The following is a 27,456-nucleotide window of genomic DNA, read 5'->3' as shown; positions in this document are numbered from 1 at the left end:
AAAAGCCCAAAACTGGACCGGACTGTTATAAATACTGGACTGGACCTTAACCCTGACTCTATGGGGTTGTTTTAGTAAAGATAGCTTCTCCATGATCATGCTTAAATCCTTTTGGGGCTCACAGTTGGCTAAAATGCGAGGAAAAACTTATCACTTGTTGAAAGTAGGAAATCCTATGAACTTGTGATTTTACCTGTGGTTATACCGATACTCTGATACATCTCTGATACAAAGGTTTTTAGCTCCGAAGTTACTGATGGTGATATATACTAGTTTTCTGAGTGTAATTTTGTTCAGCCAACTAGTTTCAGTAATTTGGTTCTGGCATGTACCGGTTAGTGATTGATTTCGCTATGTTGCCAACTGCTTGAATTTGTGGAGTTAATTCGTGCTATTGGATCTTGAACTCTTGAGCTAAATTTTCCACGAAAACCCAAAAAAAAATTTTTGATTTTTGTTCAGAAAACCCAAAAAAAAAATTTGATTTTTGTTCATATTCGAATTTTTTCATGCAGGCTTGTTTGTGGGATTTTTAGATTTTTTGTGCATATTTGAATTTATTTTTTTTGTATTTGCTAGTTTTGCTTTAAATTTTTGTGGATTATTGGTTTGTTTCAACTAGATAAATCAAAAGAGTATAAAATTATTATTTTTATCCAAAATATTGAATTTCTCAAAATATTTTGTAAGAGTCTTAACTTTTTACTTTTTCAATTTCTCTTATCGAGACGAACCAATAATTCATAAAAATTTGACTGAAAATTAACAAATGTGAATCCTTTTAAATAAGGAAAAAAAAACTCAAAGTAAAACGAGCACAAAGTGTAGTGGTGTTTGTATTTTATATTTTATAAATGAGAGGGGTAAAGAGTCTGGTGAGGATAGTATAGGTATTGTAAAAGTATAGTACAATTGCATCACCTTCTCCATCCAATTTCTAACGTGCTGGTAATGGAGGGGGGTTCCCTTGGTATTGCCAAGTAAAGGAAGGGAGGGCAGTGTCATTTCAAAAACCTCAAGGGAGGTTTCTGTTCGTGTCAGAAACCTCAGGGGAGGTCAGTGAAATTTGCCCTTGAAAATGGGATGGAGAGAGCATTGAATGTTAATTATTTAATTAAAACTGTTAATTAACAATAAATTAACACTCTTAATTATAAATTTAAACTGTTAATTGTTAATTTTAACACTATTAATTGTTGATTTTAACATTATTAATTATAAATTTGGATTATTAATTATAAAAAAAAATAATTTTGTTTGGTTGGGAGTTTAGTTTAATTTAATTTTAGTAGTTTTTTTTTTTATCCGCGTTTAGTTTTGGTAGTTAATAGATAGAAAAATAGGATAATGATTGGAGATAGTGGTAATGATTGGAGAGAGATAGAGAGAAAAATGAAATTAATAATTAAAAATATATCGTAATAATTGAAGAAAGACGTAAGGTAATAATTGAAAAATAAAATTAAAACTAATGATAAATAGGAACCGAACACATTATAATGTTTTTTCAAAATAAAAAAAAGAGAGGGGGAGATGGAAAGGAGAGAAAAGTGTGGGAAGGAAACAATGAATAGTCACGTCACATGGGTACCACTTTTCTTTCCTCCATATTAATTGCTGCCTAAGGTCAACGGAAAATGGGGGGTGTAAAGAAAAAAAGGCCCTTGGGGAACCTTGACAGGACAACCGGACAGAGAGGAGAGAGAAGAAGATTGTGGGTGCTTGCAATGGGACTCCAAAGGAAAATATTTATGCGTATTTGTGTGGAAGAACTTATTCATGGGACATAATTCTCGCATCTAAGACCAGTCAGGAAGAACCCCATTTAATTAAATGGCCCACATTTTCCCATATCATGTGCATGCCCGAGAGAAGAGGAGATGAGTTGTTGGTTTTTCTGAAAGGGCCATTTGGTTAGTCAAAGTGGCCCATGATCTCAAGGTGGGTTATGCAGTAAAGAGAAAATGGGCAGTTGGAGTATTTGCTCATGATCTCTTAGAACTCCCAAAAACCACCAAGAAGTTTGCACATGGAACACTTGGCATCACCGGGAGAAGGCGGGAATTCCATCTGCATGCAAAACCCAAAGATGCTTGGCCTAGAACTCAAGAAGGAAAAAATGTTCTAATACCAATCAAGCCCAGCGCTTAAGCCAAAATCTTCATAGCGAATCACCTGTCTCTACTTTTCTTGTATTCAACTCAATTACTTCATCAAGTAATTTGGATTTTTACTTTCCCGTTGTACTCAAACTTTATTATTCCGACATAATAAAATTATTTTACGTTGTTATTTATTTTCCTACATGGTTAGGAAATTGCTAAGCCATCACTCGTTGAGGCAAAACCACGAACCATCACTGTGATCTAGCCTTTAGGGTCGCAGCATTCTCGTTCACGGTCAAGAAGTCAGAAAAAGGACATCCAGTCATTTACATTGGTCGCGATAAGTCCTGACATGTCCGCGCTCAATCCTTGAGCCATTTCGTGACCAAACAATTAGTGAATATTTTTCACATTTTTGTACTTTAATGGTGGTGTTAAAAGCTGAGTTGGCACTAGCCAACATTTGCTGCAATGTTAACTGTAGCATCAGAGCGGATCAAAAAAAAAAAAAACTGTAGCATCAGAGAAGAGGTAGACACGCGGGGGGGGGGGGGGCGTGGGGGGGTTGGGGGTCCACAAACACATATATTTATGTCTTTTAACCTACACTACAACACATCTTAACTACACCAGTACAAGCGGATCAAAAAAAAAAAAACTACACCAGTACAATATTCATTTATTCTCTAAATTTATACAATTTCAATTATAAAACAGAAGGGTATGGGGACAAATTGTTGGAATGACTTAGATTCATTTGATCTAAAGACTGTAGTGCATCCTCCTACTTCTAGGTTAAGTTCCCATGATTTTCATTTAAATCACACAACTGCTATCCCTTTCCAACCGGAATGCGGAGTGCCGTAGACACGACCTAGCACTAGTCTTATTATTGCACAAAATTGAGACCCATTTTTTACACTTTTTGTCATATATAACAAACCCTAACTCACTCCCACCACTAGAGATGCTCTTAGGTGCATCCCTCCGCAGTCCATCAAGGGCCCGATAAATGTACAACTTTGTCACCCCTCAATCTATCGTCAGGATAATCCTCAACTTCTACTTCGTCCCATCCGTTTATCATTCAGCAAAGGCACCTCCTTTGCAAGAACCTTGCAACCTCCCAAAGTAACTTCACACCCCGAAATACAGAGGCATCGCATTGTTTTGTACCTTCCTACATTAGGACGCGGGGGGCTGTCCCCTTGGGGACAGCAGCGTGCTGCTGGGCCCACTTTCGGGCTCATTCAGGTCTCGCTTCGATGATTGAAATCGTTCACTTTGTAGAGCTCGTCGAGTAGAACAATTATGAAAAAAATCAGCTTAATTGGATATCATTAAGTGCTTGATCGGAACTTTTTTATCTTGAAAAGAATGGATCGGAAACACTGGATCAAATCCACTGTAACCTATGGACCGAGAGTTATATAGGCTCCGATTAGACACTTAATGATATCCAAATAAGCTGATTTTTCTTAAAATTATTCTGCTCGACGAGTTCTACAAAGTGAACGATTCCGATCATCGAAGCGAGACCGGAGTGGGCCCCAAAAGTGGGCCCAGCAGCACGCTGCTTTCCCAAGGAGACAGCACCCCCCCCCCCCCCCCCCCCCCCCCGCTTCCGCTACATTAGCAAGGAGTGCAGCATCGCCAAAGGGACAGTCAGTGACCTCCAATTTTCTAAGTTTTCTACACCCGTTCACGACATAGAGCACTCCTCTATCACTATCCCCAGCATATATGGCTGAAAGCACCTCCAATCACTCCCCGTACATTCTAATGTAAAGAAAAACTTGGTCCGTTAGAAGTCCGGAGAGCGATAGCCGTCTCAACCCCTTGCACGATTGTACAATGGCCCTAAATCCTTCATCCAGTGGTTACAAAGTGACATGATCAGGTTTGTTTGACTCGCGGATATATAATCTGAAGCAAGTGATATTTGTGCAGTTCTTAGACAGAGTTATTAAGGCAGCATTTGTCATCTGGTGGCAGAAGAATTCCTAGGAGTGAAGCAGTGAGCAGACCTTCGATATGGCAACCAAACCCTCTTCAGTTGCACCTCCATTCACCACAGCAGGATTAGGCTGAAATAGCCTCAAATCATGCGGATCCTTACAAGTAGAAGATACAACTAATGGACAAAATCAACAAGCTAGTTCTGCAACAATGCCGCTTTGTTGCGTATAATCCAATTTGAGAAAGAAGTGAAAACTACGTCTCCAATCCTCATAGATGATTCCAATACACTCAAGAAAACTCAATAATTGAAAAAATTATCCCAAAACTATTCCACATGGAGACAACCTACCGCGGTGTCTGTCCCAACCAATGATACTCTCTATTCGGAATGACACTAAATTGCTAATCTTGGAGACAAAACAAAACCCAATGATGGCTAGAATGGAGCAATCCATAACGTTCTTCCAAATTACTGTGTCTAACCTTCATGGTTGCCCTACTCCGTTTGGTTTCACACAACATTCCAAAGAAAAAACAAAACATCCTAGTTAGACAAGATTATCAAAATTGCAAATATCAAATGGTGGCTAGGATGGGTTTTTGGTAACAAGCTCAAATAACTAATATGTTTTTACGTGGTGTGGTCAAGGCAAACAGATGAAAATTGGTAAGGTTACTCCCAATTGACACGAGAGGCAAGGGAAAGACATGCGACTGACATATTATAGACTAGTATTAGTAGTACAAAAGATTTAAACTTGTTTATGCTTATGATTTTCTATTGACGGCCCATTGGGATGGCGAGAAAGGGTGAGAAAAAGGAAGGAAAGGAGAATCAGTTCACTTAGTTCTATAACTACTACTAGATCAGAAATGCAGATAAAGGAACAAATATAAAGGGAAAATGAATCTTCATAGGTCGGAATCATTTCTCACCACAACCCTTTCTTTTCTCCCACTTTCTCGCAATCCAAAGGGCTTGTTACCAAAAACCCATCCTAGGCGGGATTTACCTCCACCGACCTGTACGTAAACAATGGACCTAAAGGTTGAAGACGGAACTGCAGAGGCCTTGGGTGTCCCCTCCAATCAATAGTTCGGGCCTCGGGATCACTAGAAAATCCTAGAACTGCAAACTCGAGTTCAAGAAACATCTCTAATAACATGAACTACAGCAGGGAATTGGAAACCATGTCAGTTATATGAGGAGCATATATAGCCACCTACCAACTTGGATAATTAGATTTAACTGAACCCATGAACCCGCAACACTTGATGTAATACCAATAGAGCAGGTCACACAGAACTAAGAAGGATTTGAATTGGCAAATCAGCACAACTGTACAAAATCGAGCTCCTGTTTGCTTAAATGCTCGTTTGAGATCGTTTGTTACACTAACAAGCCAAACTTGAAATTTCTTTAAAAGTTTGTTTTAAGCTTTCAAACCAAGCTCAAATAGGCTACTGCTCGACTCGTTCTACTTATGATGCTTAAAACGTTCAAGCTACTTGAAATCCGTTCTTGATTGACTCAATTAAAGCTAGTTTGGATCACCCTCGTGTCCTAAACAAGACGAGTTTGCACATTTCAATTTGAGAAGGATTCTTCTTCAATGCATTTGAGGGACTGGACGGTCCAGTCCGGCCCATTCTGTGAACCCTCCCTAGTCCGATTTCGATAATCAGAGAATCGTTATCTTTTTGATACCGTCAAGAACATTAGTCACTTCGAAAATCATGTTTATTGAATATCATGGGACATGTTTTCGGGTCTCATTTATTATCTTCAAAAAATATTAAAATCCTACATCGAAATTCAATTTTCCCAAATAAATTTATTTGAAATAATATCATATGGCATTCGACCAACATTATTTTCAAAGTTGTCAATGTTATCAATGAATTCTAAAAGTTGAAAGATTCAGATCATAAAAACAAGTCCGAGAAGGCCGGGCCAGTAGATGGTCGGACCGGACCAGACCATCCATCCAATCTCTTTCAATTTCCTCTAAAAAAAACCTCCTTTCTTCATATCAAAAATTGAAAACTATAAAGCCTAGAGAACTTATTCACGGCTTCGCACAATCTCGGCCGTCTATTTCGGCAATCAATGATTAAGATCTGCTTTTCAATTTTGACCGATAACAATTAATTTTTATTGGTCAAAAATTGGTTTTTAATCTGAACAATCTAAACATTTTTTAACACGCGCGACTAATTACTGTAAACTTTACGGTTTGCTCCGTAAGGAAAATTTTCTCCCTTTGAATAATCCCATAAATCTCGTATCGGTTATTTATTGAAATTTTCAAAAAAAAAACAAATAATAATAATTAACAACCGTGGTCACCAAAAGTCAATCGGACTCGGATTCTCTCCGAATGTCTCTCTCTCAACATCTTCCGGATGTTTTCGCCACAAGTTGACAGCGCATTAATGAAGGAAATGGAGGGCTCAGATTAGTCCCAACTTGAAGGCTCCTATTTTTTAAGAAGCACGACGCCGTTTCGAAAAAATCTATTAACAGCTCCGTCTCCCTCACTTCCACTCATCTGCCTTTCATACACTCTCTCTCTTTCTCTCTTAACATCTCTGGTCAACTCAAGACAAACCCACAACTCCACCCAACTAAATCGTTGCTAAGATTACACGAGAAAATGCAGGAAAGTAAGAATTAATGTCTACGACTTACATTAGATTCCATTCCCATGGCAAAAGGAATAAAATAATTGATTCAAAAAATCAGGAAGAAGAAAGTTCATTGAACATTTTTGTTCCAAATACAGTACTCTTAATTTCGATCGTGAAGCAGAAAATGCACCAAAAATACAACTAACTTCTTTTTTCTTTTTTTGCAGATGGAATGAAAAGGTCAAAACAAAGTCCTAATCCTTAGGGGCTAATTCAAAAAATGAATAAAACTCAAGAATATGTCTTTGTGTGTTTTGAAAAAATTCTTCAAACTCGAACCCCTAGACCCAGTAATAATCTTCTCGAAACCAATCAATACTCTATTCTCACTGTTCTCAACCAAAAACAATGGCCCAGACTCGTGAATTTCCGTCTAAAACTCGACATAAGGCTTTCCTTCCTCTATGTGGACACCCTGAATCCAGCGAGCAAAACCCTCGAAACTCTCGATTCAGTGATTCACTCCCTATTTGACCCCAATCGTAGTTCATCAGCGACATTTCAGTTTTGGAACCCTCCTTCGACTGCAGAACCATTAATCTCCATCAATTAACCCTAGAAATAGATAATGTATGGAGAGAGAGAGATTGTAGGCAGAATTGGAGAAGATGAGTGGAAACTGAGGGAGACGGCGTTTTCACAGGAGCCGTTAGTGGCTTTTTTCGAAACGGCGTCGTGCGTCTTAAAGAATAGGAGCCTTCAAGTTGGAGCTAATCTGAGCCCTCCATTTCCTTCATTAATGCGCTGTCGACTTGTGGTGAAAACATCAGGAAGATGTTGAGAGAGAGACATTCGGAGAGGATCTGAGTCCCCAAGTGAAGTCCCACCTACGAAATTTTTTTGGGTACAAATAATGTACGGCTGGTGTGGTATCATACAGCACATTTAAGCCGTTAAAAAATGCAATCGACAATTTGGATTGAAAAGTAGTGAGCGAATCAAAAAAAAGAGAAAAGGAAAAAAATATTTCAATCCAAACCGTTAATTAAATTATTTAAACGGCTCAGATATGCTGCAAGGTACGTGCCCACCCGACTTTCAACCAAAAATTTCTACCGGGGCATCTCCTTATAAATACTCCAGTAAATGCTACACCAATACAAATCCTCATCTCCCCATCAAGATCCGATCAAAGAAAAACCAAAACCCTAATAATCTCCGATTCTACGCCCCCCACATCTCTTTCAACTGTCCGATCACAAAAATATGGCCTCCCCATCCTCCCTCCTCGGCCCACCAGAAGTCTACAGCCCACGCACCACCATTGTCACCGCCATGGCCACCTCCGCCGCCACCGGCAACCCATTCATAGACCTAATGGTAGACAACTTCAACACCACCACCACCCCTACCCCACCGCCCCCCATGGGCTACACGGAAAAACAATCCCCCACCTTCCTCTCCACCGGCAACCCGTGCCTCGACGCCTTCTTCCACGTGACGCCCAACACCCATCCGGCAACCTTAACCCAACGTCTACACAAAGCGTGGGACCACAATCCTCTGACTGCTCTAAAACTGGTGTGTAACCTGAGAGGCGTACGCGGGACTGGGAAGTCCGACAAGGAAGGGTACTATACGGCTGCGCTGTGGCTGCATCAGCATCATCCGAAAACGCTGGCGTGTAATGTGGGGCCGTTGGCTGAGTTTGGGTACTTTAAGGACTTGCCGGAGATTCTTTATAGGATTCTGGAAGGCCCTGAGGTGCGGCGGGAGGCGAAGAAGGCGAGGCGAGAGGCGGAGATGGAGAGGGAGTCCGGCGGGTGGATGGGGAGAGGAAGAAGGTAATAATTGACTCAGACTCGCTTTGATTTCTCTGATAGTCTCGTAACAATTTCAAGATTAATGGATTTTTAAGATTTCTCTGATAGTTTGTTGTCAATAGATTTTTGCGAATGAAAAAAAATCTTTAAATTGCTCCGATTTGATTCAGAAGCATGGAATTTCTAAACCGTTCTCTGTTTTTTGTAGATAGAGTGATGGCATTACGAATGAGGTTAGTGTAGTGAGTTCTTGGGACTAATTGTAAAGCAAAATTAGATTTACCAGTATGTATCGATTTTATAATTAGTCTCTTAATTTAGGGTTTTAAGATTCAAAAATAGAAAAAGAGATTAGAAAATAGAAAAACAAAAATTCTTCGAGCACAAACGTACAAAGATCTGGACATAGATGTATACCGTTCGATAGGTGTGGAACCCATGTTAATCGTGTGGGATCCAAGTGCATCAGATGGATCCGAACACACCTATGCATGGACACACCTATGCACAAATTATATCTCTATCTGAATCTGTGATTTTGTTTTTTTTTTTTCCTTTTGTTTTTGGAATTGTACTACTAACTATGCAATAGTTCTTTTTCACTTTAGTTTTCTTTATCACTACCTAGTACCTGCATTTGGTTTAATCTAAATTTCAGAGTTGAAATTTTGTGTACATTGAGCAATAGATTTTTGATAGGTTAAAAATGTTACTATCGGGAATCAATTTCAAAATATGAAAAATCGTCGGGGTCAGTTAGGAATCAAACGATATGTTATGGATTGACATTTCCACCTTTTGTTTATCTATTATTATGAATTAATCTCTTTTTTTTAGTATCTATACTATATAGTATTAGAGGTGGTTTTTCTATGAAAAACTTCATTGACATGTGGCATAATTTAGAATGACTCTAAACACACTTATATATGTTTTACCTATTTTAAATCTTATTGGCTCCAACAATAAGATAATTTCAAATTTGAAAAATCCTATTATTTAGGGAGGGACCAAATCTATTTACCTACCTATCTCTCTCTTGAAAAAACCCTTCCTTATCTCTATTTTTTTCCTAATAGCTGTGCACAACACTTGCTGATACTAGTCATTGTGTATCAGTTTATGTTGTAGATACTTTGACACCCCAGTGACACTAAATCCTGGGTCCACCCCTATGCATGGATGCTTGTGAATTGCTCGTAGGACAAATATCTTGCCTTTGGATTTGATTTTTGACTCCACTAACCAAAATTCCTGGCTCTGCCCAACAGGGGATTAAAGATGAAGAAGTCGACGCCGTATAAGTCGCGCTCAAGGAAGGAGTCTTGGGTTTTGGAGGCAATGCAGAGGATAGAGATCGAGGAGGAGAAGGCTCGTGAATCGAGGGAGGCGAAGAAGATCGCCGCTGCCAAAAAGGCTGTCGAACGCTACAGCAGTGATCCGGATTACAAGTTCCTCCACGACCGAATCTCCGATCTCTTCGCCGATTTTCTCAAATCCGATATCCAGCACTTCAATTCCAACCAGTTGAACAAAATCAGCCTCGCCGCAAAATGGTGCCCTTCGCTTGACTCCTCGTTCGATAAAGCGACTCTGCTTTGCGAAAGCGTCGCGAAAAAAGTTTTCCCCCGTGATTTATACAAAGAATACGACGGTGTCTTAGATGCTCATTACGCTTATCGCGTTCGTGACCGTTTACGTAAGGAAATCCTCGTACCGCTGCGAAAAGCCCTAGAATTACCCGAGGTCTATATTGGTGCTAATAAATGGAAATCTATTCCATACAAAAGGGTTGCCTCTGTGGCAATGAAGTTTTACAAAGAGAAGTTTATAAAGCATGATAGGGAACGGTTTCAGGAGTATCTGGAGAAGTCAGGAAAGGGGATTGCGGCAGGGGCGTTGTTGCCACACGAGATTATAGCATCGTTGAACGGCAAGGATGGGGGAGAGGTAGCCAAGCTTCAGTGGAAGAGGATGGTGGATGATTTGTCAAAAAAGAGGAAACTGAAGAATTGTTTGGCGATTTGCGATTTTTCGGATAGCATGAATGGGGTACCAATGGAGGTTTCGTTGGCGCTCGGGGTTTTGATTTCAGAATTGAGTGAAGAACCGTGGAAAGGGAAGCTGATTACATTCAGTCATAACCCGACGCTTCAGATGGTTTTAGGTGATGATTTGAGGTCAAAGACGGATTTTGTGAGGAGAATGGAGAGCGGGACGAGCGTTGATTTCCAGAAGGTGTTTGACTTGATGTTGGAAGTGGCTGTGAATGGGAAATTAGCCGAAGAACATATGATCAAGAGGGTGTTTGTCTTTAGTGACATGGAGTTTGGTCAGGCGTCGGCGAGACCTTGGGAGACGGATTACCAGGCGATTGTGAGGAAATTTGGGGAGAAGGGGTATGGGTCGTCTGTGCCAGAGATTGTTTTTTGGAATCTGAGGGACTCAAGGGCGACTCCTGTGGCTGGGAACCAGAAAGGGGTGGCCCTTGTGAGCGGTTTTTCCAAGAATTTGATGACTGTGTTCTTGGAGGAGAGTGGGGCTTTGAATCCTGAGGCTGTCATGGAAGTGGCCATTTCTGGTGAGAAGTATAAGAATCTGATTGTGCTTGATTGATCGTGTTCTAATCAGCTAATAAATATATTGGATCAGTTCAGTTTATTTCCTTCTTTTGTTGGTACGTCTCTTTGGAAAATTTGAGAAATAGAAGTGAAAAAAAGAACACTTGTTTTCATTGATTTTTGAGTTGATTAGTATGCTGCTTTTGTTTCCATTTCAGTTTTTATGTGCATGATTTCAATTTCACTGTCTTGTTCTTAATGGATGAGAGTGGAGCAATTTAGCATATGGGCTAGAATCGTTGGGAAACTCGTCAGTGGTTGATAGTTCGTAATCCTTTGAACTTGTGATCTTAACCTGTGGTTATACTCTCTTCAAAAAACCTGTGGTTATACTGAGAGTCTGATACATAGGTTGTTAGCGCAGATGTTACTGATGATGATATACTGGTTTTCCGAGTATAATTTTGTTCACCCACCTGGTTTCGGTATGTTGGTTCTGGAATTCCTAGTGACTGATTTCGGTATCTTCAACTGCATGAATTTGTGGACTGAATTGAATCCCTTCTAGTGGTTCTTGAACTCTCAAGCTAAAATCTTCAGTTCTGTGTGTTTGATATGGTTTTCACTATTTACTTGTCGATGGATGATTGAGGTTGACAGGGACTAAGAAAACAACAGGGGAAACATATAGGAAATAGAGTGAACCAAAATATTGTGCAAGGAAAAAGTTTCAGGGTTATGTAAATAATCCCTAACAAAACTGTGGTGTCCGACTGTCCATTGTTTCGGTCTTTTTTTAATTTTTCAGAAACCGGGGACCCTATAGTGCAAGGGATGCACTTGAGAAACCGGGAACCCTGTAGCACAAGGGGTGCACTTATTTATTTGATTAGAACATGGAGACTATTGATGGTTGGAAAACGGAGATTATTGCTAACAAAGAAGTTAGAAGTGTTGTACAAACAACTAGGCATTGAACACACAGAAGTCTAGGATCCAAATGGAGACAGTTGCAGAGACCAACAGAGGTAAGTACAGAACATACAACTTTAAAGTCCAGGCGTGCTCCGGTGCATCACTCCGCAGTCCATCAAAGGGTCCGATAAACATACAGCTTCTTCACCCGCAATCTATCGTAAGGATAATCCTCGACTTCGTCCCATCCATTCATCACCTCTACATTCAGCAAAGGCACGCCTCCCTTGCAAGAACCTTGAAACCTCCCAAAGTAACTTCACACCGTGACATATAGAGGCATTGCATCATTTCGTACCTTTCTACATTATTAGCAAGGAGTACATTATCGCCAAAGGGGCAACCTGTGGCCTCCAATTTTCTAAGGTTTCGAACACCCATTCACAACATAAATCATTCCCCTATCACTATCGATCCCCAGAAAGCACCTCCAATGACTCCCTGTTCATTCCAATGTAAAGAAAAAGCTTGGTACATTAGAAGTCCAGAGAGCGATAATCGTCTCAAACCCGAGCAAGATTGCACAATAGCCCCGAAACCTTCATCCAGTGGTTGCAAAGTAACATGATCAGGTTTCTTCAACTCGCGGATGCATAACTGAAGGGAAGTGATATTTGGGCAGTTCTATCTTATGGACGTTAATCAATCTTGCAATAGTCTATATTACGTTTTAATAGTCTATCATGATTTGATTTTCTTTCTCAACACTACAAAAAAAAAAAGAGAAGAAAAAAGAATGCGCCAAAGTAGTAGCTTGTTTGAGCTTGGCTTGAAAGCTTAACAAAAAATGTTCAATCTTAGTTTTATTATGTAACAAATCGATATCGAACGGGCTTTTAACGAGCGAACTCGAGTGGGTTGGTTGTTTTATCAGCCCTACATCTCTACTCTTGGCTCATTTGAGCTCATTTCTGTAATAAGAAAAAATTATTTACTTTTTAGAGATCAAAGTTATGTTTATGCGATGGCTACTCTATGCATACTCGGTTATTAGGGATTTTACCTTGTAAATATGTGCAGTGGAAAAGTTGGTAAACAATTTCGTACGAGTTTGAATTACATCCCTTTCTGCGCGACCCAGCTAGGAAACTCATGAGAAGGGGCACATTTTCGTTACAGTCCATCTTGCGGAGGAGGTGATGGAATCCCTAAAAACTGAGACATTGTCATAGTCAGAAGAACACCTTGAGTGGGCTTCCGGCGGCAGATAGGCGCCGGCAGCTGGGGAGGGTTCAGAACTTCAAGTCCAGTTGAACCCGCTTCTCCTCAGTCATCATTGGCCTCTGACCTCATCAATCGAATAGTATCCGTAGAGGATACAGGTGGGGGTATACCTTTAGAAGCTCGACCTCGTGTCTTCACTCCCTTCATGCAGGATGGAGGGACAGGAATTGGGCTGAGCATAAGCAAGTTTTTGGTCGGCCTCATGAATGGTGCAATCGGGTTTTCAAGCGTACACAAGATTGGGTCCACCTTCAGTTTCACTGCGCCGTATTCACCAACGGCTGTTTCAATACCAGCGAGACTAAAGGCCAGCAAATAAACAACCAGTCTAACTCTGTTTCTTCCGACTGTAATCGTGAAGCCCCTGAGAGCAAGTATGCTGGCTGCATCTCTACATAGAGCCATCGGTGTTGGGACCAAAGGGAGCTCCCTCAATGGAGAGCTCTCCGTCCGTTTCTTAGGAATCTGCTTTAGGGGAGGAAAATTTTAGTTGTGGATGACAATTAAAGTAAACCTCGTAGTAGCTGCTGCTGCTGCTGCTGCCTTGAAGAAATATGGAGCCGATTTGGTCTGTGTAGATAGCGGGAATAAGGCGATCTCACGGTTTAAGCCCCCCACACAACTTTGATGCCTGCTTCATGGATATTCAGATGCCAGAAATAGATGGGTATGCACCTCATTATCAAAAAAATTTAAAGATGGTGTCCTAGCTAAGGGTATAAGAGCCTATGGAGTGATTCTTCAATTTCTGTCAATTTAATCTCCTTGTCATTCAACAAATCTACGGGTAATGTTTGGAAATAGATTATAAAAACTAATGGCTTCATAAGACCACTGAGTGCCATTTTCCTCTCTTTCAGGTTTGAAGCTACAAAAAGAATTCAAGGCATGGAACTCAACATCAAAAACTCCATCGAATGTGGATTAAGTTTGGCGATGCAGATCGTTTCGACGGTCACGTTCACGGGTATAGCTAATGTGGACACAGATTCTCCTTTTCTCCCGAAAGAAGGCTGTCAAACACTACAACCGCAATCCGGATTACAGGTTCCTCCACGACTGAATTTCCGATCTCTTTGCCGATTTCCTCAAATCCGATATTCAGCACTTCAATTCCAACCAGTTGAACAAAATCAGCCTCGCCGCCAAATGGTGCCCTTTGCTTGACTCCTCGTTCGATAAAGTGACTCTGCTTTGCAAAAGCATCACGAAAGGGGTTTTCCCCTACGATTTATACGAAGAATACCACCACGTTTCAGATGCTCACTATGCTTATCGCGTTCGTGACTGTTTACATAAGGAAATCCTCGTACTGCTGCGAAAAGCCCTAGAATTACCCGAGGTTTATATTGGTGCTAATAAATTTAACTCTAATCCATACAATAGGGTTGCCTCAGTGGCAATGAAGTTTTACAAAGAGAAGTTTAAAAAGCACGATAAGGAACGGTTTGAGGAGTATTTGGAGAAGGTGAAGTCAGGAAAGGCGACGTTGCGGCCAGGGCACTGTTGCTGCACGAGATCACAGTCATTGAACGACATGGATGGGGGAGAGGTAGCCGAGCTTCAGTGGATGAGGATGGTGGATGATTTGTCAAAGAAGAGGAAAATGAAGAATTGTTTGGCAATTTGCTATGTTTCGGGTAGTATGCATGGGGTTCCAATGGAGGTTTCGGTGGCGCTTGGGGTTTTGGTTTCGGAACTGAGTGAGGAGCCGTGGAAAGGGAAGCTGATTACATTCAGTCATAACCTGACGCTTCAGATGGTTTTAGGTGATGATTTGAGGTCGAAGACGGATTTTGTGAAGAGAAAGGAGTGGGGGATGAACACTGATTTCCAGAAGGTCTTTGACTTGATACTGGAAGTGGCTGTGAATGGGAAATTAACCGAAGAACAAATAATCAAGAGGGTGTTTGTGTTTAGTGACATGGAGTTTGATCAGGCGTCGGCGAGAACTTGGGAGACAGATTACCAGGTGATTGTGAGGAAGTTTGGGGAGAAGGGGTATGGGTCGTGTGTGCCGGAGATTGTGCTTTGGAATCCGAGGGACTCAAGGGCGACTCCGGTGCCTGGGAACCGGAAGGGAGTGGCGCTAGTGAGCGGATTTTCGAAGAATTTGATGACTGTGTTCTTGGAGGAGAATGGGGCTTTGAATCCTGAGGCTGTCATGGAAATGGCCATTTCTGGTGAGGAGTATAAGAAACTGGTTGTGCTTGATTGATCACGTTCTAATCAGCTGAATAATGCATAGGACCAGTTCAGTTTATTTCCTTCCTTAAATGGTATCCTCTTGGAAAATCTGGAAATACCAAAAAAAAAAAAAAAAACAAACAAACAAACAATTTTCTTTGGTCATCTTTGAGTTGAGTACTGTTTCTGGCCTTGTTTCTATTTCAGTTTTCATTCCTAGTGACTTATTTTGGCATGGTGCCAACTGCTTTAATTCGTGTAGTGAATCCCTTCTGGTGGTTGATGAAATCTTGAACTAAATACTCAATTTTTGTGTGCTTCATTTGGTTTGCATCAAGGCTAGTATGGTACTCCCTCCCACAATGTATGAATAGATGGTCTTGATCCTATGGTTCTGCACTAGGGGTGGATGGTCTAGCTGGGAGTCATCTCTAGGGGAATTTGTGTTTCTATGCAATGAGGCTGATGAATCACTTTCTCACCTGTTTTCATGTCGTTACTCCATTCGGATTTAGCATAGATTGATGAGGAAATGTGGCTGTATTGGAGTTCCGAGGGAGATAACTGGGATCACTACTTGGGCGGCCATGATCTATAAGCGAAGGTCAGCTAAGTATACAGTCTGAAGCTCAGTGTTGCTGCTACTGTCTATTACTTTTGGGGCGAAAGGAATTGCAAAATCTTTCGAAGTAAGGCATCGCATCATTTGATGAGCTCAAAAGGGTGTTTGGAAGACTGGTTCCTTTGATGAAGAAGGGATGGCTGCGTGTTTAGTTTTTCATTTCTTTCCTTCCTCTTTGATAGTCTGGGCAAAGTTGCATAGGTTCTGTGAAAAAAATTATCGAAATCAAAACAGTTGCAGAGACCGACAGAGAGAGCAAGAGAAACAATCCCAAACAAAAAAAAAAAATTGTAAGAAGTAAGATTTACAAGAAAAAACGTACTACTATTAGAAAAGAATTCTCTCATCACACACACAGAAAGCAGCGAGATTAAAACCAAGAAAATAATCGAGTTTTTATTCTAGTTTTCAGACCAGAACCCCTTCAACCAGTTTTATTTACATCAAAAACCAAATTATTTTTTTAAAAGCTCAAGAAAAATGATCTATGCACAATCCAACTTCTTCATCACTAATTTGAAACCCAAGCGAAAACATGATTCAAAATACCTCTCTTGAAGCACAAAAAAGCCTGAAACAACTCTCTCACCTATAAAGTCCAAACGTGCTCAGGTGCATCACTCCGTGGTCCATCAAGGGTCCGATAAACATACAATTTCTTCACCCTCAATCTATCGTCAGGATAATCCTCTATTATGTCCCGTCCGTTTATCACCTCAACATTCAATGAAGGCACCCACTTTGCAAGAACCTTGCAACCTCCCAAAGTAACTTCACACCTGGACATATAGAGGCATCGCATCGTTTCGTACCTTTCTACATTAGCAAGGAGTGCAGAATCGCCAAAGGGGCAATCGGTGACCTCCAATTTTCTAAGGTTTCTACACCCGTTCACGACATAGAGCATTCCCCTATCACTATCCCCAGCATTTGTGGCCGAAAGCACCTCCAATTGCTCCCCGTACATCCCAATGTAAAGAAAAACTTGGTCCGTTAGAAGTCCAGAGAGCGATAGTCGTCTCAACCCTGTGCACGATTGAACAATAGCCCCAAAACCTTCATCCAGTGGTTGCAAAGTGACATGATCAGGTTTCTTCGATTCGCAGATACATAAACTGAAGGAAGTGATATTTGGGCAGTTCTTAGATAGAGTTATTAAGGCAGCATTTGTCATCTGGTGGCAGAAGAATTCCAAAGAGTGAAGCAGTGGGCAGCCCTTTGATATAGCAACCAAGCCCTCTTCAGTTGCACCTCCATTCACCACAGCAGGATTTGACTGAAATAGCCTCAAATCACGCAGATCCTTACAAGTAGAAGATACAACTAAAAGCCCCTCGTCTCCAATTGAGCCCGCAATCTGCAAGTCATTTTATTAGTTCATATTCACCCCGTCCATTTGCTGGTCCAAATTTTTAGTCGTGCCATTAATCGGACCAACAAACGATATAATTTGATGAAGAATTTTTCAAAAAAGTTCCATCAATCATAGGAACTCAATTAGTTCTTTTGATTGGTGGGAAAAATGAATTATTCATGAAAACAAATTATCTATAGATCAGTTTAAGACAGATTGTTGAAAACAGACAAACAATGATGGACAAAGAGAGCTTTGAGAAACCATAGGAGTTAAGAGTATCATACCCATAGACGCTGAAGTTTACGGCAGTGTTTAACAAAACTGCCAAACCCAGAATTACCCTGAGCTAAAGCGCTCAGATCCAAGGAAATCAACTTTGAGCAGATTGATGATATAGGGAGCAGACGGAGAAAGTTAACCTGCGAACCAGATAGACTCAGACTGCGAATCGATTTCCAGTTACGGACAGCTTCAAATAGTGTGGCATAGGCCTGTCTGTGTTGGATCCCTAACTCCACAAGTTGAGGAGCCATTCCAGGCCCTAATGCTGCAAGTTGAGCAGCTACAAAGTCGTGAGGAGCTACATGAGGTGCAAGGCCCAACTGCAACGGTTGAGGAGCTACATTTGGTACAAAGCCGTGAGGAGCTACATGAGGTCCAACCCCTAACTGCACCGGTTGAAGAGCTACATGAGGTCCAATCCCAAACACCACTTGCCCATGATCTCCATGAGGTCCAAACCCTGGGGGTCCAATTCCCAGTTCGACAAGCTGAGGAGCTAGCATCGCGATTTTGGAAAGAGTAGTTAGAGGCACTCTTTTGCTTAACCTTAGACTCCTGAGGTTTGGACATCTAGCCACCAGCTTCTCGAGATCCAGCAAGTTTACTGCTCCTCTTAGACATGAAAAATTCAGGGAGATGAGTGAAGTGAAGCTTTCAGGAAAGCAACTAAGCCAATGCCCATTGTCGTTTCCAACCTTACATTTCGGCAAATCTAAGTGCTCAAGAAACCTACATTTTAGAGGAGATGAATAAAATTAGCATGCTAGTTCTGCGACATTGCCTCTTTCTGGCACATAATCCAATTTGAGAAACAGTGAAAAATACATTCCTCCAGTCCTCATAGAAGCTTACAATGACATCCAAATTAATACACGCATGTCACAGGAAATTTGAAAAACTCCATAGTTAAATTATCCCAAAACTATTCAACATGGAAACAACCAATCAAGGTGTTTGTCCGAGCAATGATCTCTCTATTCGGGATGACACTAAATTGCTAATCTTGGAGACAAAACAAAATCCCCTGATTAGCTAGGAAGGAGCATTAGATAAGGTTCTATCAAGTTAATGTACCAAACAACTTTACATAGGGAAACTATAGCAGGATAAAAATGCATCTAACCTTCATATTTGCACAACTCCATTTGGTATCACACGACATCAAAGGAAAATTTCCTAGTTAGACAAGATAAACAACAAAGCAATATCAACACCAGATGATATTAGTGATTTTAGGAATGGGCCCAATCACATTTACACCTATGCACAACATATGTAAAACCAGGTATGCATTGAACTCACATATATATGACCCCAAACCCAAACTGCAAAACAAAAATGAACAATATATCAAATGAGCAAACAAGCTCAAAAAACTAAAATATGTTTTTATGTGGTTTGGTCCCGGAAACAGATGAAAAGGTATAAGGTTACTCCGTCACTTCCAATGGACATTAGAGGCAAGGGAAACACATGCGATGGAATGTTGTAGACAAGTAGTACAAACGATTCTAATCTTCTTATGCTTATCATTTCCTATTAATGGCCCTTTCGGATGGTGAGAAAAGAAAAAGAAAGGAGAAACAGTTTACTTATCTGTATAACTAAAAAGATATGAGAAATGCAGATAAAGGAACCAAACTAAAGTAAAAAAAGAAGAAGAAGGAATCTTTATTGGTTCAAATCACTTCTCACGACATCCCACACCACAACCATTTCTTTTCTCTCCCTTTCTTGCAATCCAAGGGGCCTGTCACCGAAAAAATATCGTAGACAGCATTTACCTACACCGACCTGTAAACAGTGGACTTAGCCTTGGACTCCGATCGAGAATTCAGGCTTCACGATCACTAGCAAATCCTATACCGGAAACTCGAGTTCAAGAAACATTCTAATTACTTGAACAGCAGGGAATTAGAACCCATGTTAGTAATCTGAGGAGCATATCCTCCACCAACTTGGATTGCTCCCAAGGAGCAATCCATTAAATTTAACTGAGCCACGAACCCATAACACTTTATGTAATATCAAAATAGTACGTCCCAGTTCACACACAGGGCTGCAAATGTACTGAGCCACTCGCAAATTGTTTGAAGATCGACTTGGTAAAGGCTTGTTCAAATGCAATTCTTTTGTTAAACGAACCAAACCTGAGACTCAATTTCAGGCTTGTTCAACAATGACCTGAGCCTTAGACTAACAACATTCAGCTCGATTAGGCTCACGAGTGTAGAGTATATGTAGACAATGAACATTTCACCTATAAACTTGAACATGCATAAACTTCTACAACATGTATATGTAACTTATATATTTACATAATAAAAAACTTTCAATATGTATATGTAAAAACTTTTACTTGTTTTATAAACTAACGAAAATATTTGCTTCTTTAATTTTGCGTGTGTACGAACTAATTTATGTACAAAACAAAAACTTCATCTGCAACTCTGGACATGCATGCGAGCATAAATTCTTGATTTTTTTGCTCGTTAAGGCTCGTAAACAAGTTCAAACTTGACTCAAGGCTCGTCAAATTTCATTTGCGCTCGAGCTCAAATTCGCCAAAAAATTAACAAACAATCCTCAACATCCTAAAACTCAACACGGCTCGGATCTTTTGGAGCACTCTAACACAGTAGTAGTAGGATTTGCTATGACAAATCAGCACAACTAAACAAAATCGGAACGGTCCAAAAAACTTCTATAAAAAAAGTGACTTTTCTTTTACCTGCAATTGGTAGCAATGGCATCAAGACCGTTCCCAGTGAACCCCACACAACTGATCAAAACCAAAGACTTGAAATTGGGAAACTTAGTCGAAATCAACACAAGAGTTTCATCCAACACAACCATCCTCTTCAGCCTCAGCTCCTCCAAACCCGGACACTTCTCAGCCAAATCCACAACCCAATTGTGAACCGACCCGCCCCAGTTGCGCGGGATCCAGCTGTCATCACCCACACGCGGCATCCCCTTGACGGTCAGTGACCTAACATTCGGAAACCTCGCGATCACTCTGTCGGGACTCACGGCGTAGCAGTTTCCGACGAACACGCTGTGCCTGCTGTGTCTGTCGGCCTTGTACCATGTCTTGCAGACTAACGAGGCCGAATTTCGATCTGGGTTTTTGGTGATGTAGCTGAATATGTGGTCCAAGATTTCTTCGGGGATGTGAGACATCTTGGATCGGCTTGGTTTTCGAGATTACTCCATGTGGGTTTTGTTCAATTGTTGAACAGAGGATTTTGGAATTTGGAAGAAGTGAGAGGGGGTGAATTGGAAGGAGGATTGTGGGTCGATTTTGTCAGATGAGAGATAAGATGATAATTACGTAATTGTTATTCTGATTTTAGATGACCTATTTTTGTGTGGATGGAATTTAAGGGTCTGTTTGGGTGTGTATTTTCGTTTAAGATTTCTCCATTAACAAATAAAGGTGGCCGTAGGATAACAAAGCAGAGAGAAATAACTTTTCACGGTTACGAGCAATTTCAGTCGTCCATTTTGATAATTAATGATCTGGATTTTAAAAAAATTATTTGCAAGAATAGTTTAACTATTTTAGATAATAGTTTTTTTAAATTTCAGACAGTTTAAAACACTTCTGGATGCGTGCGATCGAACACCGTAAATTTTATTTACAGGTTGGTCCGTAAAGAAATTTTTCTCTAACAAAAAAGGAGTAAATAGAGGTGCCCTTCAAACTTCAAAGCAGCAAAGGAAAGAAAACACAGTGAAGATTGTTTTCCACGAATGATAGGTATAGACCCACTAATCACATCCCTTTCTCATATGTGTGGGTTCTACAATTATATATTTTGGACTCACATAAATTTGAAAGAGATGTGGTCGGATGTGTTGTTGGTGAATGTGTATGTGGCATTGCTCATTCTTTTCTATATTAGTAAGCAGAAAGTCTAGGTACACTATATTCTTTCACTATATCATCTACTATATTTTTTGTCGAGTTGACTCTGGATCTTACAAAAATAATAAAAAAATTACCATAAATTTTAAAATAAGATTTGATGGAGCCCTGTAAAAAATCAACTTCAACGAATATTGGTAAATATTGTTTTTGGATTCGTAGAGCGAAACAGCTCAACTGCGCAGTTTCACCCCTAAGAATTCAGAAATAATATTTACCGATATCCGTTGGAGTTGAATTTTTACAGAACCCCATAAAAACATTATTCCAAAATTTATGATATTTTTTTTGTATTTTTGTGAAACTTAAAATGAGCCCCACAAAAAAAATGTAATAAATAATGCATTATATGCAGCGTCTCTCGTTGGTAACTGGTAAGGATACTAGGACTAACTCACGTAAATCTCAATTATGTTTTCAGCGACCAATTGTACAATTTTTTAGCAGGAGAATCAATTAAAGTAGGGAAAAAATAGTGTTGCAAATATGATGAGAATTCAAATATTCATTTTCTTCTGCATTTCATTAATGGAATTCATTCCAAAATGAGTGACTAGGTTTATGTGGGGATGTGTACTGCTCGTGAATCATGATTTACTATACTCATGCCGTGTCGCGATAATCACCCAACGGGCAATGGCCAATTTTATTGAACAAATTAAAACCAGAGGAATCAAAAAATCAATTTTTTTTTATTTTGATCCAAATATTTTTGAAATTATTCGAGATAAAGCCAATTTTTTGGGCTTTATCTTGCATATATTCAGATATATTTGAGTCCGATTCCTCTCGTCGAGATGAAATAATAACTCACAAAAATTTAACACAAAACTAAATGTGATTTTTTATCCCAAATAAAGACAAAATGCTTGTTTTCCACCAAAGCTAAGGTTGTTCCATAGAGAGAAATTTATTGTGGATAAAAAAAAAATAAAGAGAAATTTATTCACGGCTCAATCGTAAACAAGTTTTTTTTTACAGCAGCAACTAATTGTGGTCGTCCAAAAGTGTTCTGAACTTTGTCTCAAAAAAATTTCCCTTAAAATTCGAACAGTCTAAAATATTTTTAGACAGCCGAAATTAACTTCGTAAACAACTATTCACGGCTCTATTCTTAAAAGGATTTTTCATTGTCCCATAAGATTGGGCATTGCCCATTGGGTACTAATATCGCGACACGGCATGAGTCTAGTTTTAAAATCCTGAGCAGCAGTCCTGCCAGTCCACATCCCCACATAATCCTAGACACTCTAGTCTAGTCTATTGCCTACCATCCCTTTTCTGTTTTGTTTTTATTCAACGTTGTTTAACTTTTAGTACAGTAGTAGACTAGTAGTACTTGTTGTCTTGTTGAGTTTATCCACACGTTGAATGCGTGCCATTGAATTATCACAACTACTAGAACCCCTCCTCCTACCTTTTACTGCTATTTCCCTCCCTCACGTGCTTTTAGACTTTTGAGTATTTACGAAGTTTATTCTCATTTATCACGTGCTCTCATTCACACCTCCCCTCCTTGGGCCTCTCCCATTTATATATTCTCATTTCCCTCCCTTCCACAATCCATCGTCGAGATCAGCTGTAGAACTCGACCGATTTTCTTCCAAATGGAGAGGAGCCCCTCTGTTGAACGTCTACCCAGTAAGCTCTTTGATCGCAGAAGAAGCTTTCGAGGTAATGGCCTCTACTAGTACTAGCTCGTATGTATATTTTCGCATTTTACTATAATTTTCTCAGGAAATGATGCAAAAATACAAATATAGAGAGATATCCAAACATAAATGTATTTGGAATAGTCCGATGCATATGAGTCCGACAAGATTTAAGTGGGACTCAAGCACATCGGACGATTGCATTTGCGGCTGGATCGGTGCACTTCCGTACTCTTTGGCATATATATATATATATATATATATATATATATATATATATATATATATATATATACAGTCCGTCTCCCGTAAGGACCACCTTATTTTAGTTAAAATGCGGACCTCCTCGTTTCTCCCATTTTCCGATCGAATTTCGATGATCCAAGCTGCTCAATGTGTTCAGAACGTGATTTTAAGGGTACCCGTGAGAAATCGGCAAAAAAAATGACTGGGAAGAGCTTCATCCAAGCAGTTTTTGTTTGAATCGTTCGATAAAAAACAAACAAAAACTGCTCGGATGAAGCCCTTTCCGGTCATTTTTTTTGCTGATTTTTCGCAGGTATCCTTAAAATCACGTTCTGAACACATTGAACGGCTCGGATCATCGAAAGTCAATCGGGAAAGGGAGGTCCGCATTTTACTAAAATGAGGTGGTCCTTATGGGTGATGGACTATATATATATATATATATATATTTTTTTTTTTCTTGATTAGATGTCCGGACCAATTTGCTCGCACCTAAACTAATTCTGGAACCTTTAAGTTAACGACGAGACAAATCCGAGATTTGGAATGTTTGGTCCGTGGATTAGAACATGTGACGTAAAGGGGTAGAAACACTTCCTTACGTTCTTGTGCTCACTTGGCTAAATCAAAGGGGTTTTGTCATTTTTTTTTTTGGGTACTCTGTAATTCATTCGTATTTAGATCTCATGTTACAATGTTTTTTTCCTGCAGATATTCAGGGCGTCATTTCGAAGATGAACCCCGAGCTCCTGAAATCCGTGATAGGATCTGTTGAACTTAAGTCAAATGACGGAAAATTTTCCGAAAATGGCGACGCATTGGCCCTGGCCTTGAATCCGTTGACTCTGAAACATCATGAGAGTGTCTTTCCTCCTGCCTTTGGGTATGAAAAAAATCGGAACTTTAGACACAGATGTTTGGATACAAATTTAAATACTAAATGTGTGTTTGATGCACGTGGGTTTCACCTACATCGTGTAAATCCCGTGCATCAAACTTTTTTCGACGAATCTACATCTCGATGTGTTGAATCCGTAACACTACCCTTGAAAAGTTTCCAAATTTAGGCCAGTTCCGCTATTGTTGTTATTTACCTCTGTCCATTTATTCCTTTCTAAATTTATATGCATATGATGTTATTAAACGTGCTATGATTTTACAGGGGAAATACTTGTGGTTTGGGAAGCTTGACCACTGAAACCACTCCTTTGACGATTTTCTATAACGGAACAGTCGCCGTTTACGAGGTTCCTCGGCCCAGGGTTCGTAATAATCCAACATTCTTTCCCTTTCGATTTCTAGTCAATCTATTATCCTGGTAATTGACTAATCGAAGCCATAATAATGCTGCAGGCAGAGAATATTTTGAAACTTGCAGTGTCTTCCCGTAATGGCAGTCAGTCTCTCGCCCCCTCTCGATGGAATTTGAGATTTTATTTGTAAAAAGATTTAATTCTTTTAGTCGATTTTCTATCAATGCGTTTTCGTGGATTAGCAAGTCATAAAGTGGAATTTTTTTAGTTTGAAGTTTATGGAGAAATGGAAATTTGGGTGCAGATCTACCAATCGCTCGTAGAAAGTCGCTGCAGAGGTTTCTGGAGAAGCGCAAAGAGAGGTAATTTTGCAAACATCTTTACCCCTAGTGTAGGGAGACTGATATCTAGATAGTAGTACAATTTATGTGTTCGGAGTTGTGGATGCACGCGATCTTGTGTACGTGTATGAGACCCGAATATTCATCCGTGTAGACATGAAATCTGAATATCTTTAATCTGCTATTCTATGAGTAACAAGTCGTTTAAATGGGTAATCTGTACACCAAGCATATGGTGATAGCATAATGTGTGATAGAGATTACTTGGAAAAAAATAAGTGGTGGTGATGATGGGCAGTTGCTATAGGGTTTTTTTTGCTATACGGTATGCATCACGGGATTAGTGGAAAAGTTAAATGGGTTACAACCAAAAACAGTTTGAAGTCTCCCCATTGACTCGAACCCAAACCTCCTCCTTGGTGATGATGGGCAGTCGCCATAGGTTACATCTTCGAAAAAAACATGTGGTTCAGAACGCAAGGTTCGGTTCGGTTTGGTTTATTGCACCTTTGTTAACATCTTTGGATGTAGAAGTCCCCATAAGGTAATTGACAAATAGTCCTCATAAGGGTAGTGACAAGGTTTTAGGACAAGAACTTGTAGGTTAAGATGTACAGCTTGGAGGAAAGATTCACCATCAGATGCAGGATTTGGAAATAAACTGAATAGTTGAATTGACCTATTGAGTAAGTCCTTTAACATTACACTCTCTCATCCGCAAAGGAGTTCCAGGAACTAGAAGTATGAACCCGCCCATTAATGACTGAAACAATGACCACATATACATGTTGACTGAAACAATGACCACATATACATGTTAAACATGTGTTTTTTTTTTTGCTCGGCTACATGTGTTAAACATGTTGCGCTACTTGACTTGCTTAGAGCTAAAATAGTCACCGACAATTTCCGACATGGAACACATGGAATATATTTCTTTGCAATATTTTGCAAATTATATATATCCTCTTGTCTATTTGAAACCTAACCATGTATTAGTCACTTGCGCAGCATCACGCTAAAAGGGATCGGTAGACATAACTCATAAGTGGTGGTCCTGCCTTGGCTAGTTTGGCTGGGAAGTTCCATTCTTTCAATAGGATTTTTCCATTTGAAAGTTGAAAAAGACCTCTCAAAATTTCAGTTGTCACGGGAGTATATCATTGAGAACAAAATAATCTTAGCCTAACTACAGGGTGATTTAAGCATAATCATAATTTAACTGTGGCGTCTTTCACCTGTACAAGCGTCATTTATGCATAGCCATAAGTTCAATTTTCCAGCCGCGACTTCATGTGCGGTCTTTTATGCATGGTCATAAGTTTTCTCTTCCAAATGCGGCTTGAATTCATGTGCGGCGATATTCTTGTAACGAATTTTGTACTAGCAACTGACGGTTTTGCTTTCTTTGCAGGCTAAACTTGGCATCGCGTAATGGTTGCCCGGCGGACGGCACCAAGTTATCGGTCCAGAAATCAACCAGATACTGCAGACTTTGAAAAAAAAGGGAGAGGATCGACATATGGAAAAACTGGAGAAGACTAGTTCAATCTGTAGGGAAGGCTTACTTTGTTTACTTAACGCCCTTACTAGTAGCAGTTTTCAGCAGTGGTACTCTATAGTACCAATTAGAAGAAGTAGGAGATGTCTGTCAATGGCAAATGGAATCGATCCTTTCCTTCTTTGCGATTTATGTTGTTTAATGTTGTCTAGACTTTAAAGGCTTCATTGTATCTATAGTAATATTTGCTTTAACCCATGTGTTAGTGCACGTCTCTTTAACTTTTTCCTCGCCGCTGTTTTACGTGCCCTGTACCTGCTCGGCAAGGACTGGTTGGCAGCGGTCCGGTTCCCTGTTTTATATTGACTTGACTAGATCCTTTAAGGCCAGAGAACGGAGACGTCGTTTGTCTTCCATTTCCTGGATAAGTCGCTGAATGTTCACACAAGTATATCATTAAGGAGGATTGATATCCAAAAAGAGAAGATATACAGAAGAGAAGACTAACCCCCTTTTTTATTCAAAAGGCCGAAGCCAATATTACAAAGGGAGGAGGAGGAAAGCATTGAGCAACTTAGAGGATTTTAGAGAGGGAGGTTAATCCAAAACCTACCTCTACTCTTTACAGACACATCCTTTATATAAAGGACTTACAGACGAAACTCAAATTCAAATACAAATGAAAATACACTCAAATTCATCTGAAATATAGATATGTCGGGTGCGCTGTGAGCCCCATCGTCACATGTGTCTGTTATTTTATATGATAATTGAGTGCGCCCTCAATAATTGGGATTACTAGT

At 39.9% G+C, this 27,456-nt stretch overlaps 4 protein-coding genes and 2 pseudogenes across 9 annotated transcripts in view; 3 read left to right on the top strand and 3 right to left on the bottom strand.

Moving 5' to 3' along the window:
* The window catches only part of LOC131311229 (uncharacterized), an 84,276-nt gene extending 73,021 nt beyond the window's left edge, over nt 1-11,255 (top strand). Inside the window, exons 2-3 of the mRNA XM_058338583.1 lie at nt 7,882-8,542; nt 9,793-11,255. Of these exons, the coding sequence (XP_058194566.1) occupies nt 7,965-8,542; nt 9,793-11,137 (1,923 nt within the window). The 5' untranslated portion in view covers nt 7,882-7,964 and the 3' untranslated portion in view covers nt 11,138-11,255. The remainder of the gene's footprint in view (nt 1-7,881; nt 8,543-9,792) is intronic.
* On the bottom strand, nt 1,996-7,294 carry LOC131311584 (protein AUXIN SIGNALING F-BOX 2-like; annotated as a pseudogene).
* Nucleotides 11,256-11,988: 733 nt separating the features above from the next.
* On the bottom strand, nt 11,989-13,686 carry LOC131311583 (protein AUXIN SIGNALING F-BOX 3-like; annotated as a pseudogene).
* On the bottom strand, nt 11,989-21,071 carry LOC131311225 (protein AUXIN SIGNALING F-BOX 3-like). Of its 3 annotated transcripts, XR_009195457.1 has the most exons (5): nt 20,461-21,071; nt 17,732-18,458; nt 16,680-17,447; nt 15,951-16,273; nt 15,098-15,577 (listed from the first exon to the last, which is right to left on the bottom strand). XR_009195457.1 is itself a non-coding variant. In XM_058338580.1 (4 exons), the coding sequence occupies exons 1-3, from the start codon at nt 20,910-20,912 to the stop codon at nt 16,680-16,682; spliced, it is 1,947 nt and encodes a 648-aa protein (XP_058194563.1). In that variant the 5' UTR covers nt 20,913-21,071; the 3' UTR covers nt 11,989-16,294. The 3 variants fall into 3 exon arrangements, 2 of the variants coding, with proteins under 2 accessions (XP_058194563.1, XP_058194562.1); XM_058338580.1 differs by having other exon boundaries at nt 11,989-16,294; XM_058338579.1 differs by lacking the exons at nt 15,098-15,577; nt 15,951-16,273 and having other exon boundaries at nt 16,461-17,447; nt 20,461-21,070.
* Nucleotides 13,778-15,499, top strand: LOC131311582 (uncharacterized). The gene is made up of 3 exons (XM_058339073.1): nt 13,778-13,884; nt 14,142-14,328; nt 14,387-15,499. The coding sequence occupies exons 1-3, from the start codon at nt 13,778-13,780 to the stop codon at nt 15,497-15,499; spliced, it is 1,407 nt and encodes a 468-aa protein (XP_058195056.1).
* A 2,103-nt stretch (nt 21,072-23,174) lies between the features above and the next one.
* On the top strand, nt 23,175-26,907 carry LOC131311737 (protein TIFY 9-like). Of its 4 annotated transcripts, none has more exons than XM_058339302.1 (6): nt 23,175-23,334; nt 24,270-24,441; nt 24,721-24,820; nt 24,912-24,951; nt 25,116-25,173; nt 26,567-26,907. In XM_058339302.1, the coding sequence occupies exons 1-6, from the start codon at nt 23,268-23,270 to the stop codon at nt 26,649-26,651; spliced, it is 522 nt and encodes a 173-aa protein (XP_058195285.1). In that variant the 5' UTR covers nt 23,175-23,267; the 3' UTR covers nt 26,652-26,907. The 4 variants fall into 4 exon arrangements, with proteins under 4 accessions (XP_058195285.1, XP_058195282.1, XP_058195286.1 ...); XM_058339299.1 differs by having other exon boundaries at nt 24,912-24,954; XM_058339303.1 differs by having other exon boundaries at nt 24,721-24,824; nt 24,916-24,951.
* Nucleotides 26,908-27,456: the final 549 nt, after the last annotated feature.

The sequence above is a fragment of the Rhododendron vialii genome, chromosome 12a, assembly GCF_030253575.1.
Source record: "Rhododendron vialii isolate Sample 1 chromosome 12a, ASM3025357v1".
Taxonomy (NCBI): Eukaryota; Viridiplantae; Streptophyta; class Magnoliopsida; order Ericales; family Ericaceae; genus Rhododendron; species Rhododendron vialii.
Note: the sequence above shows the minus strand (reverse complement) of the source record. Positions and strands in the feature narration are given on the sequence as shown.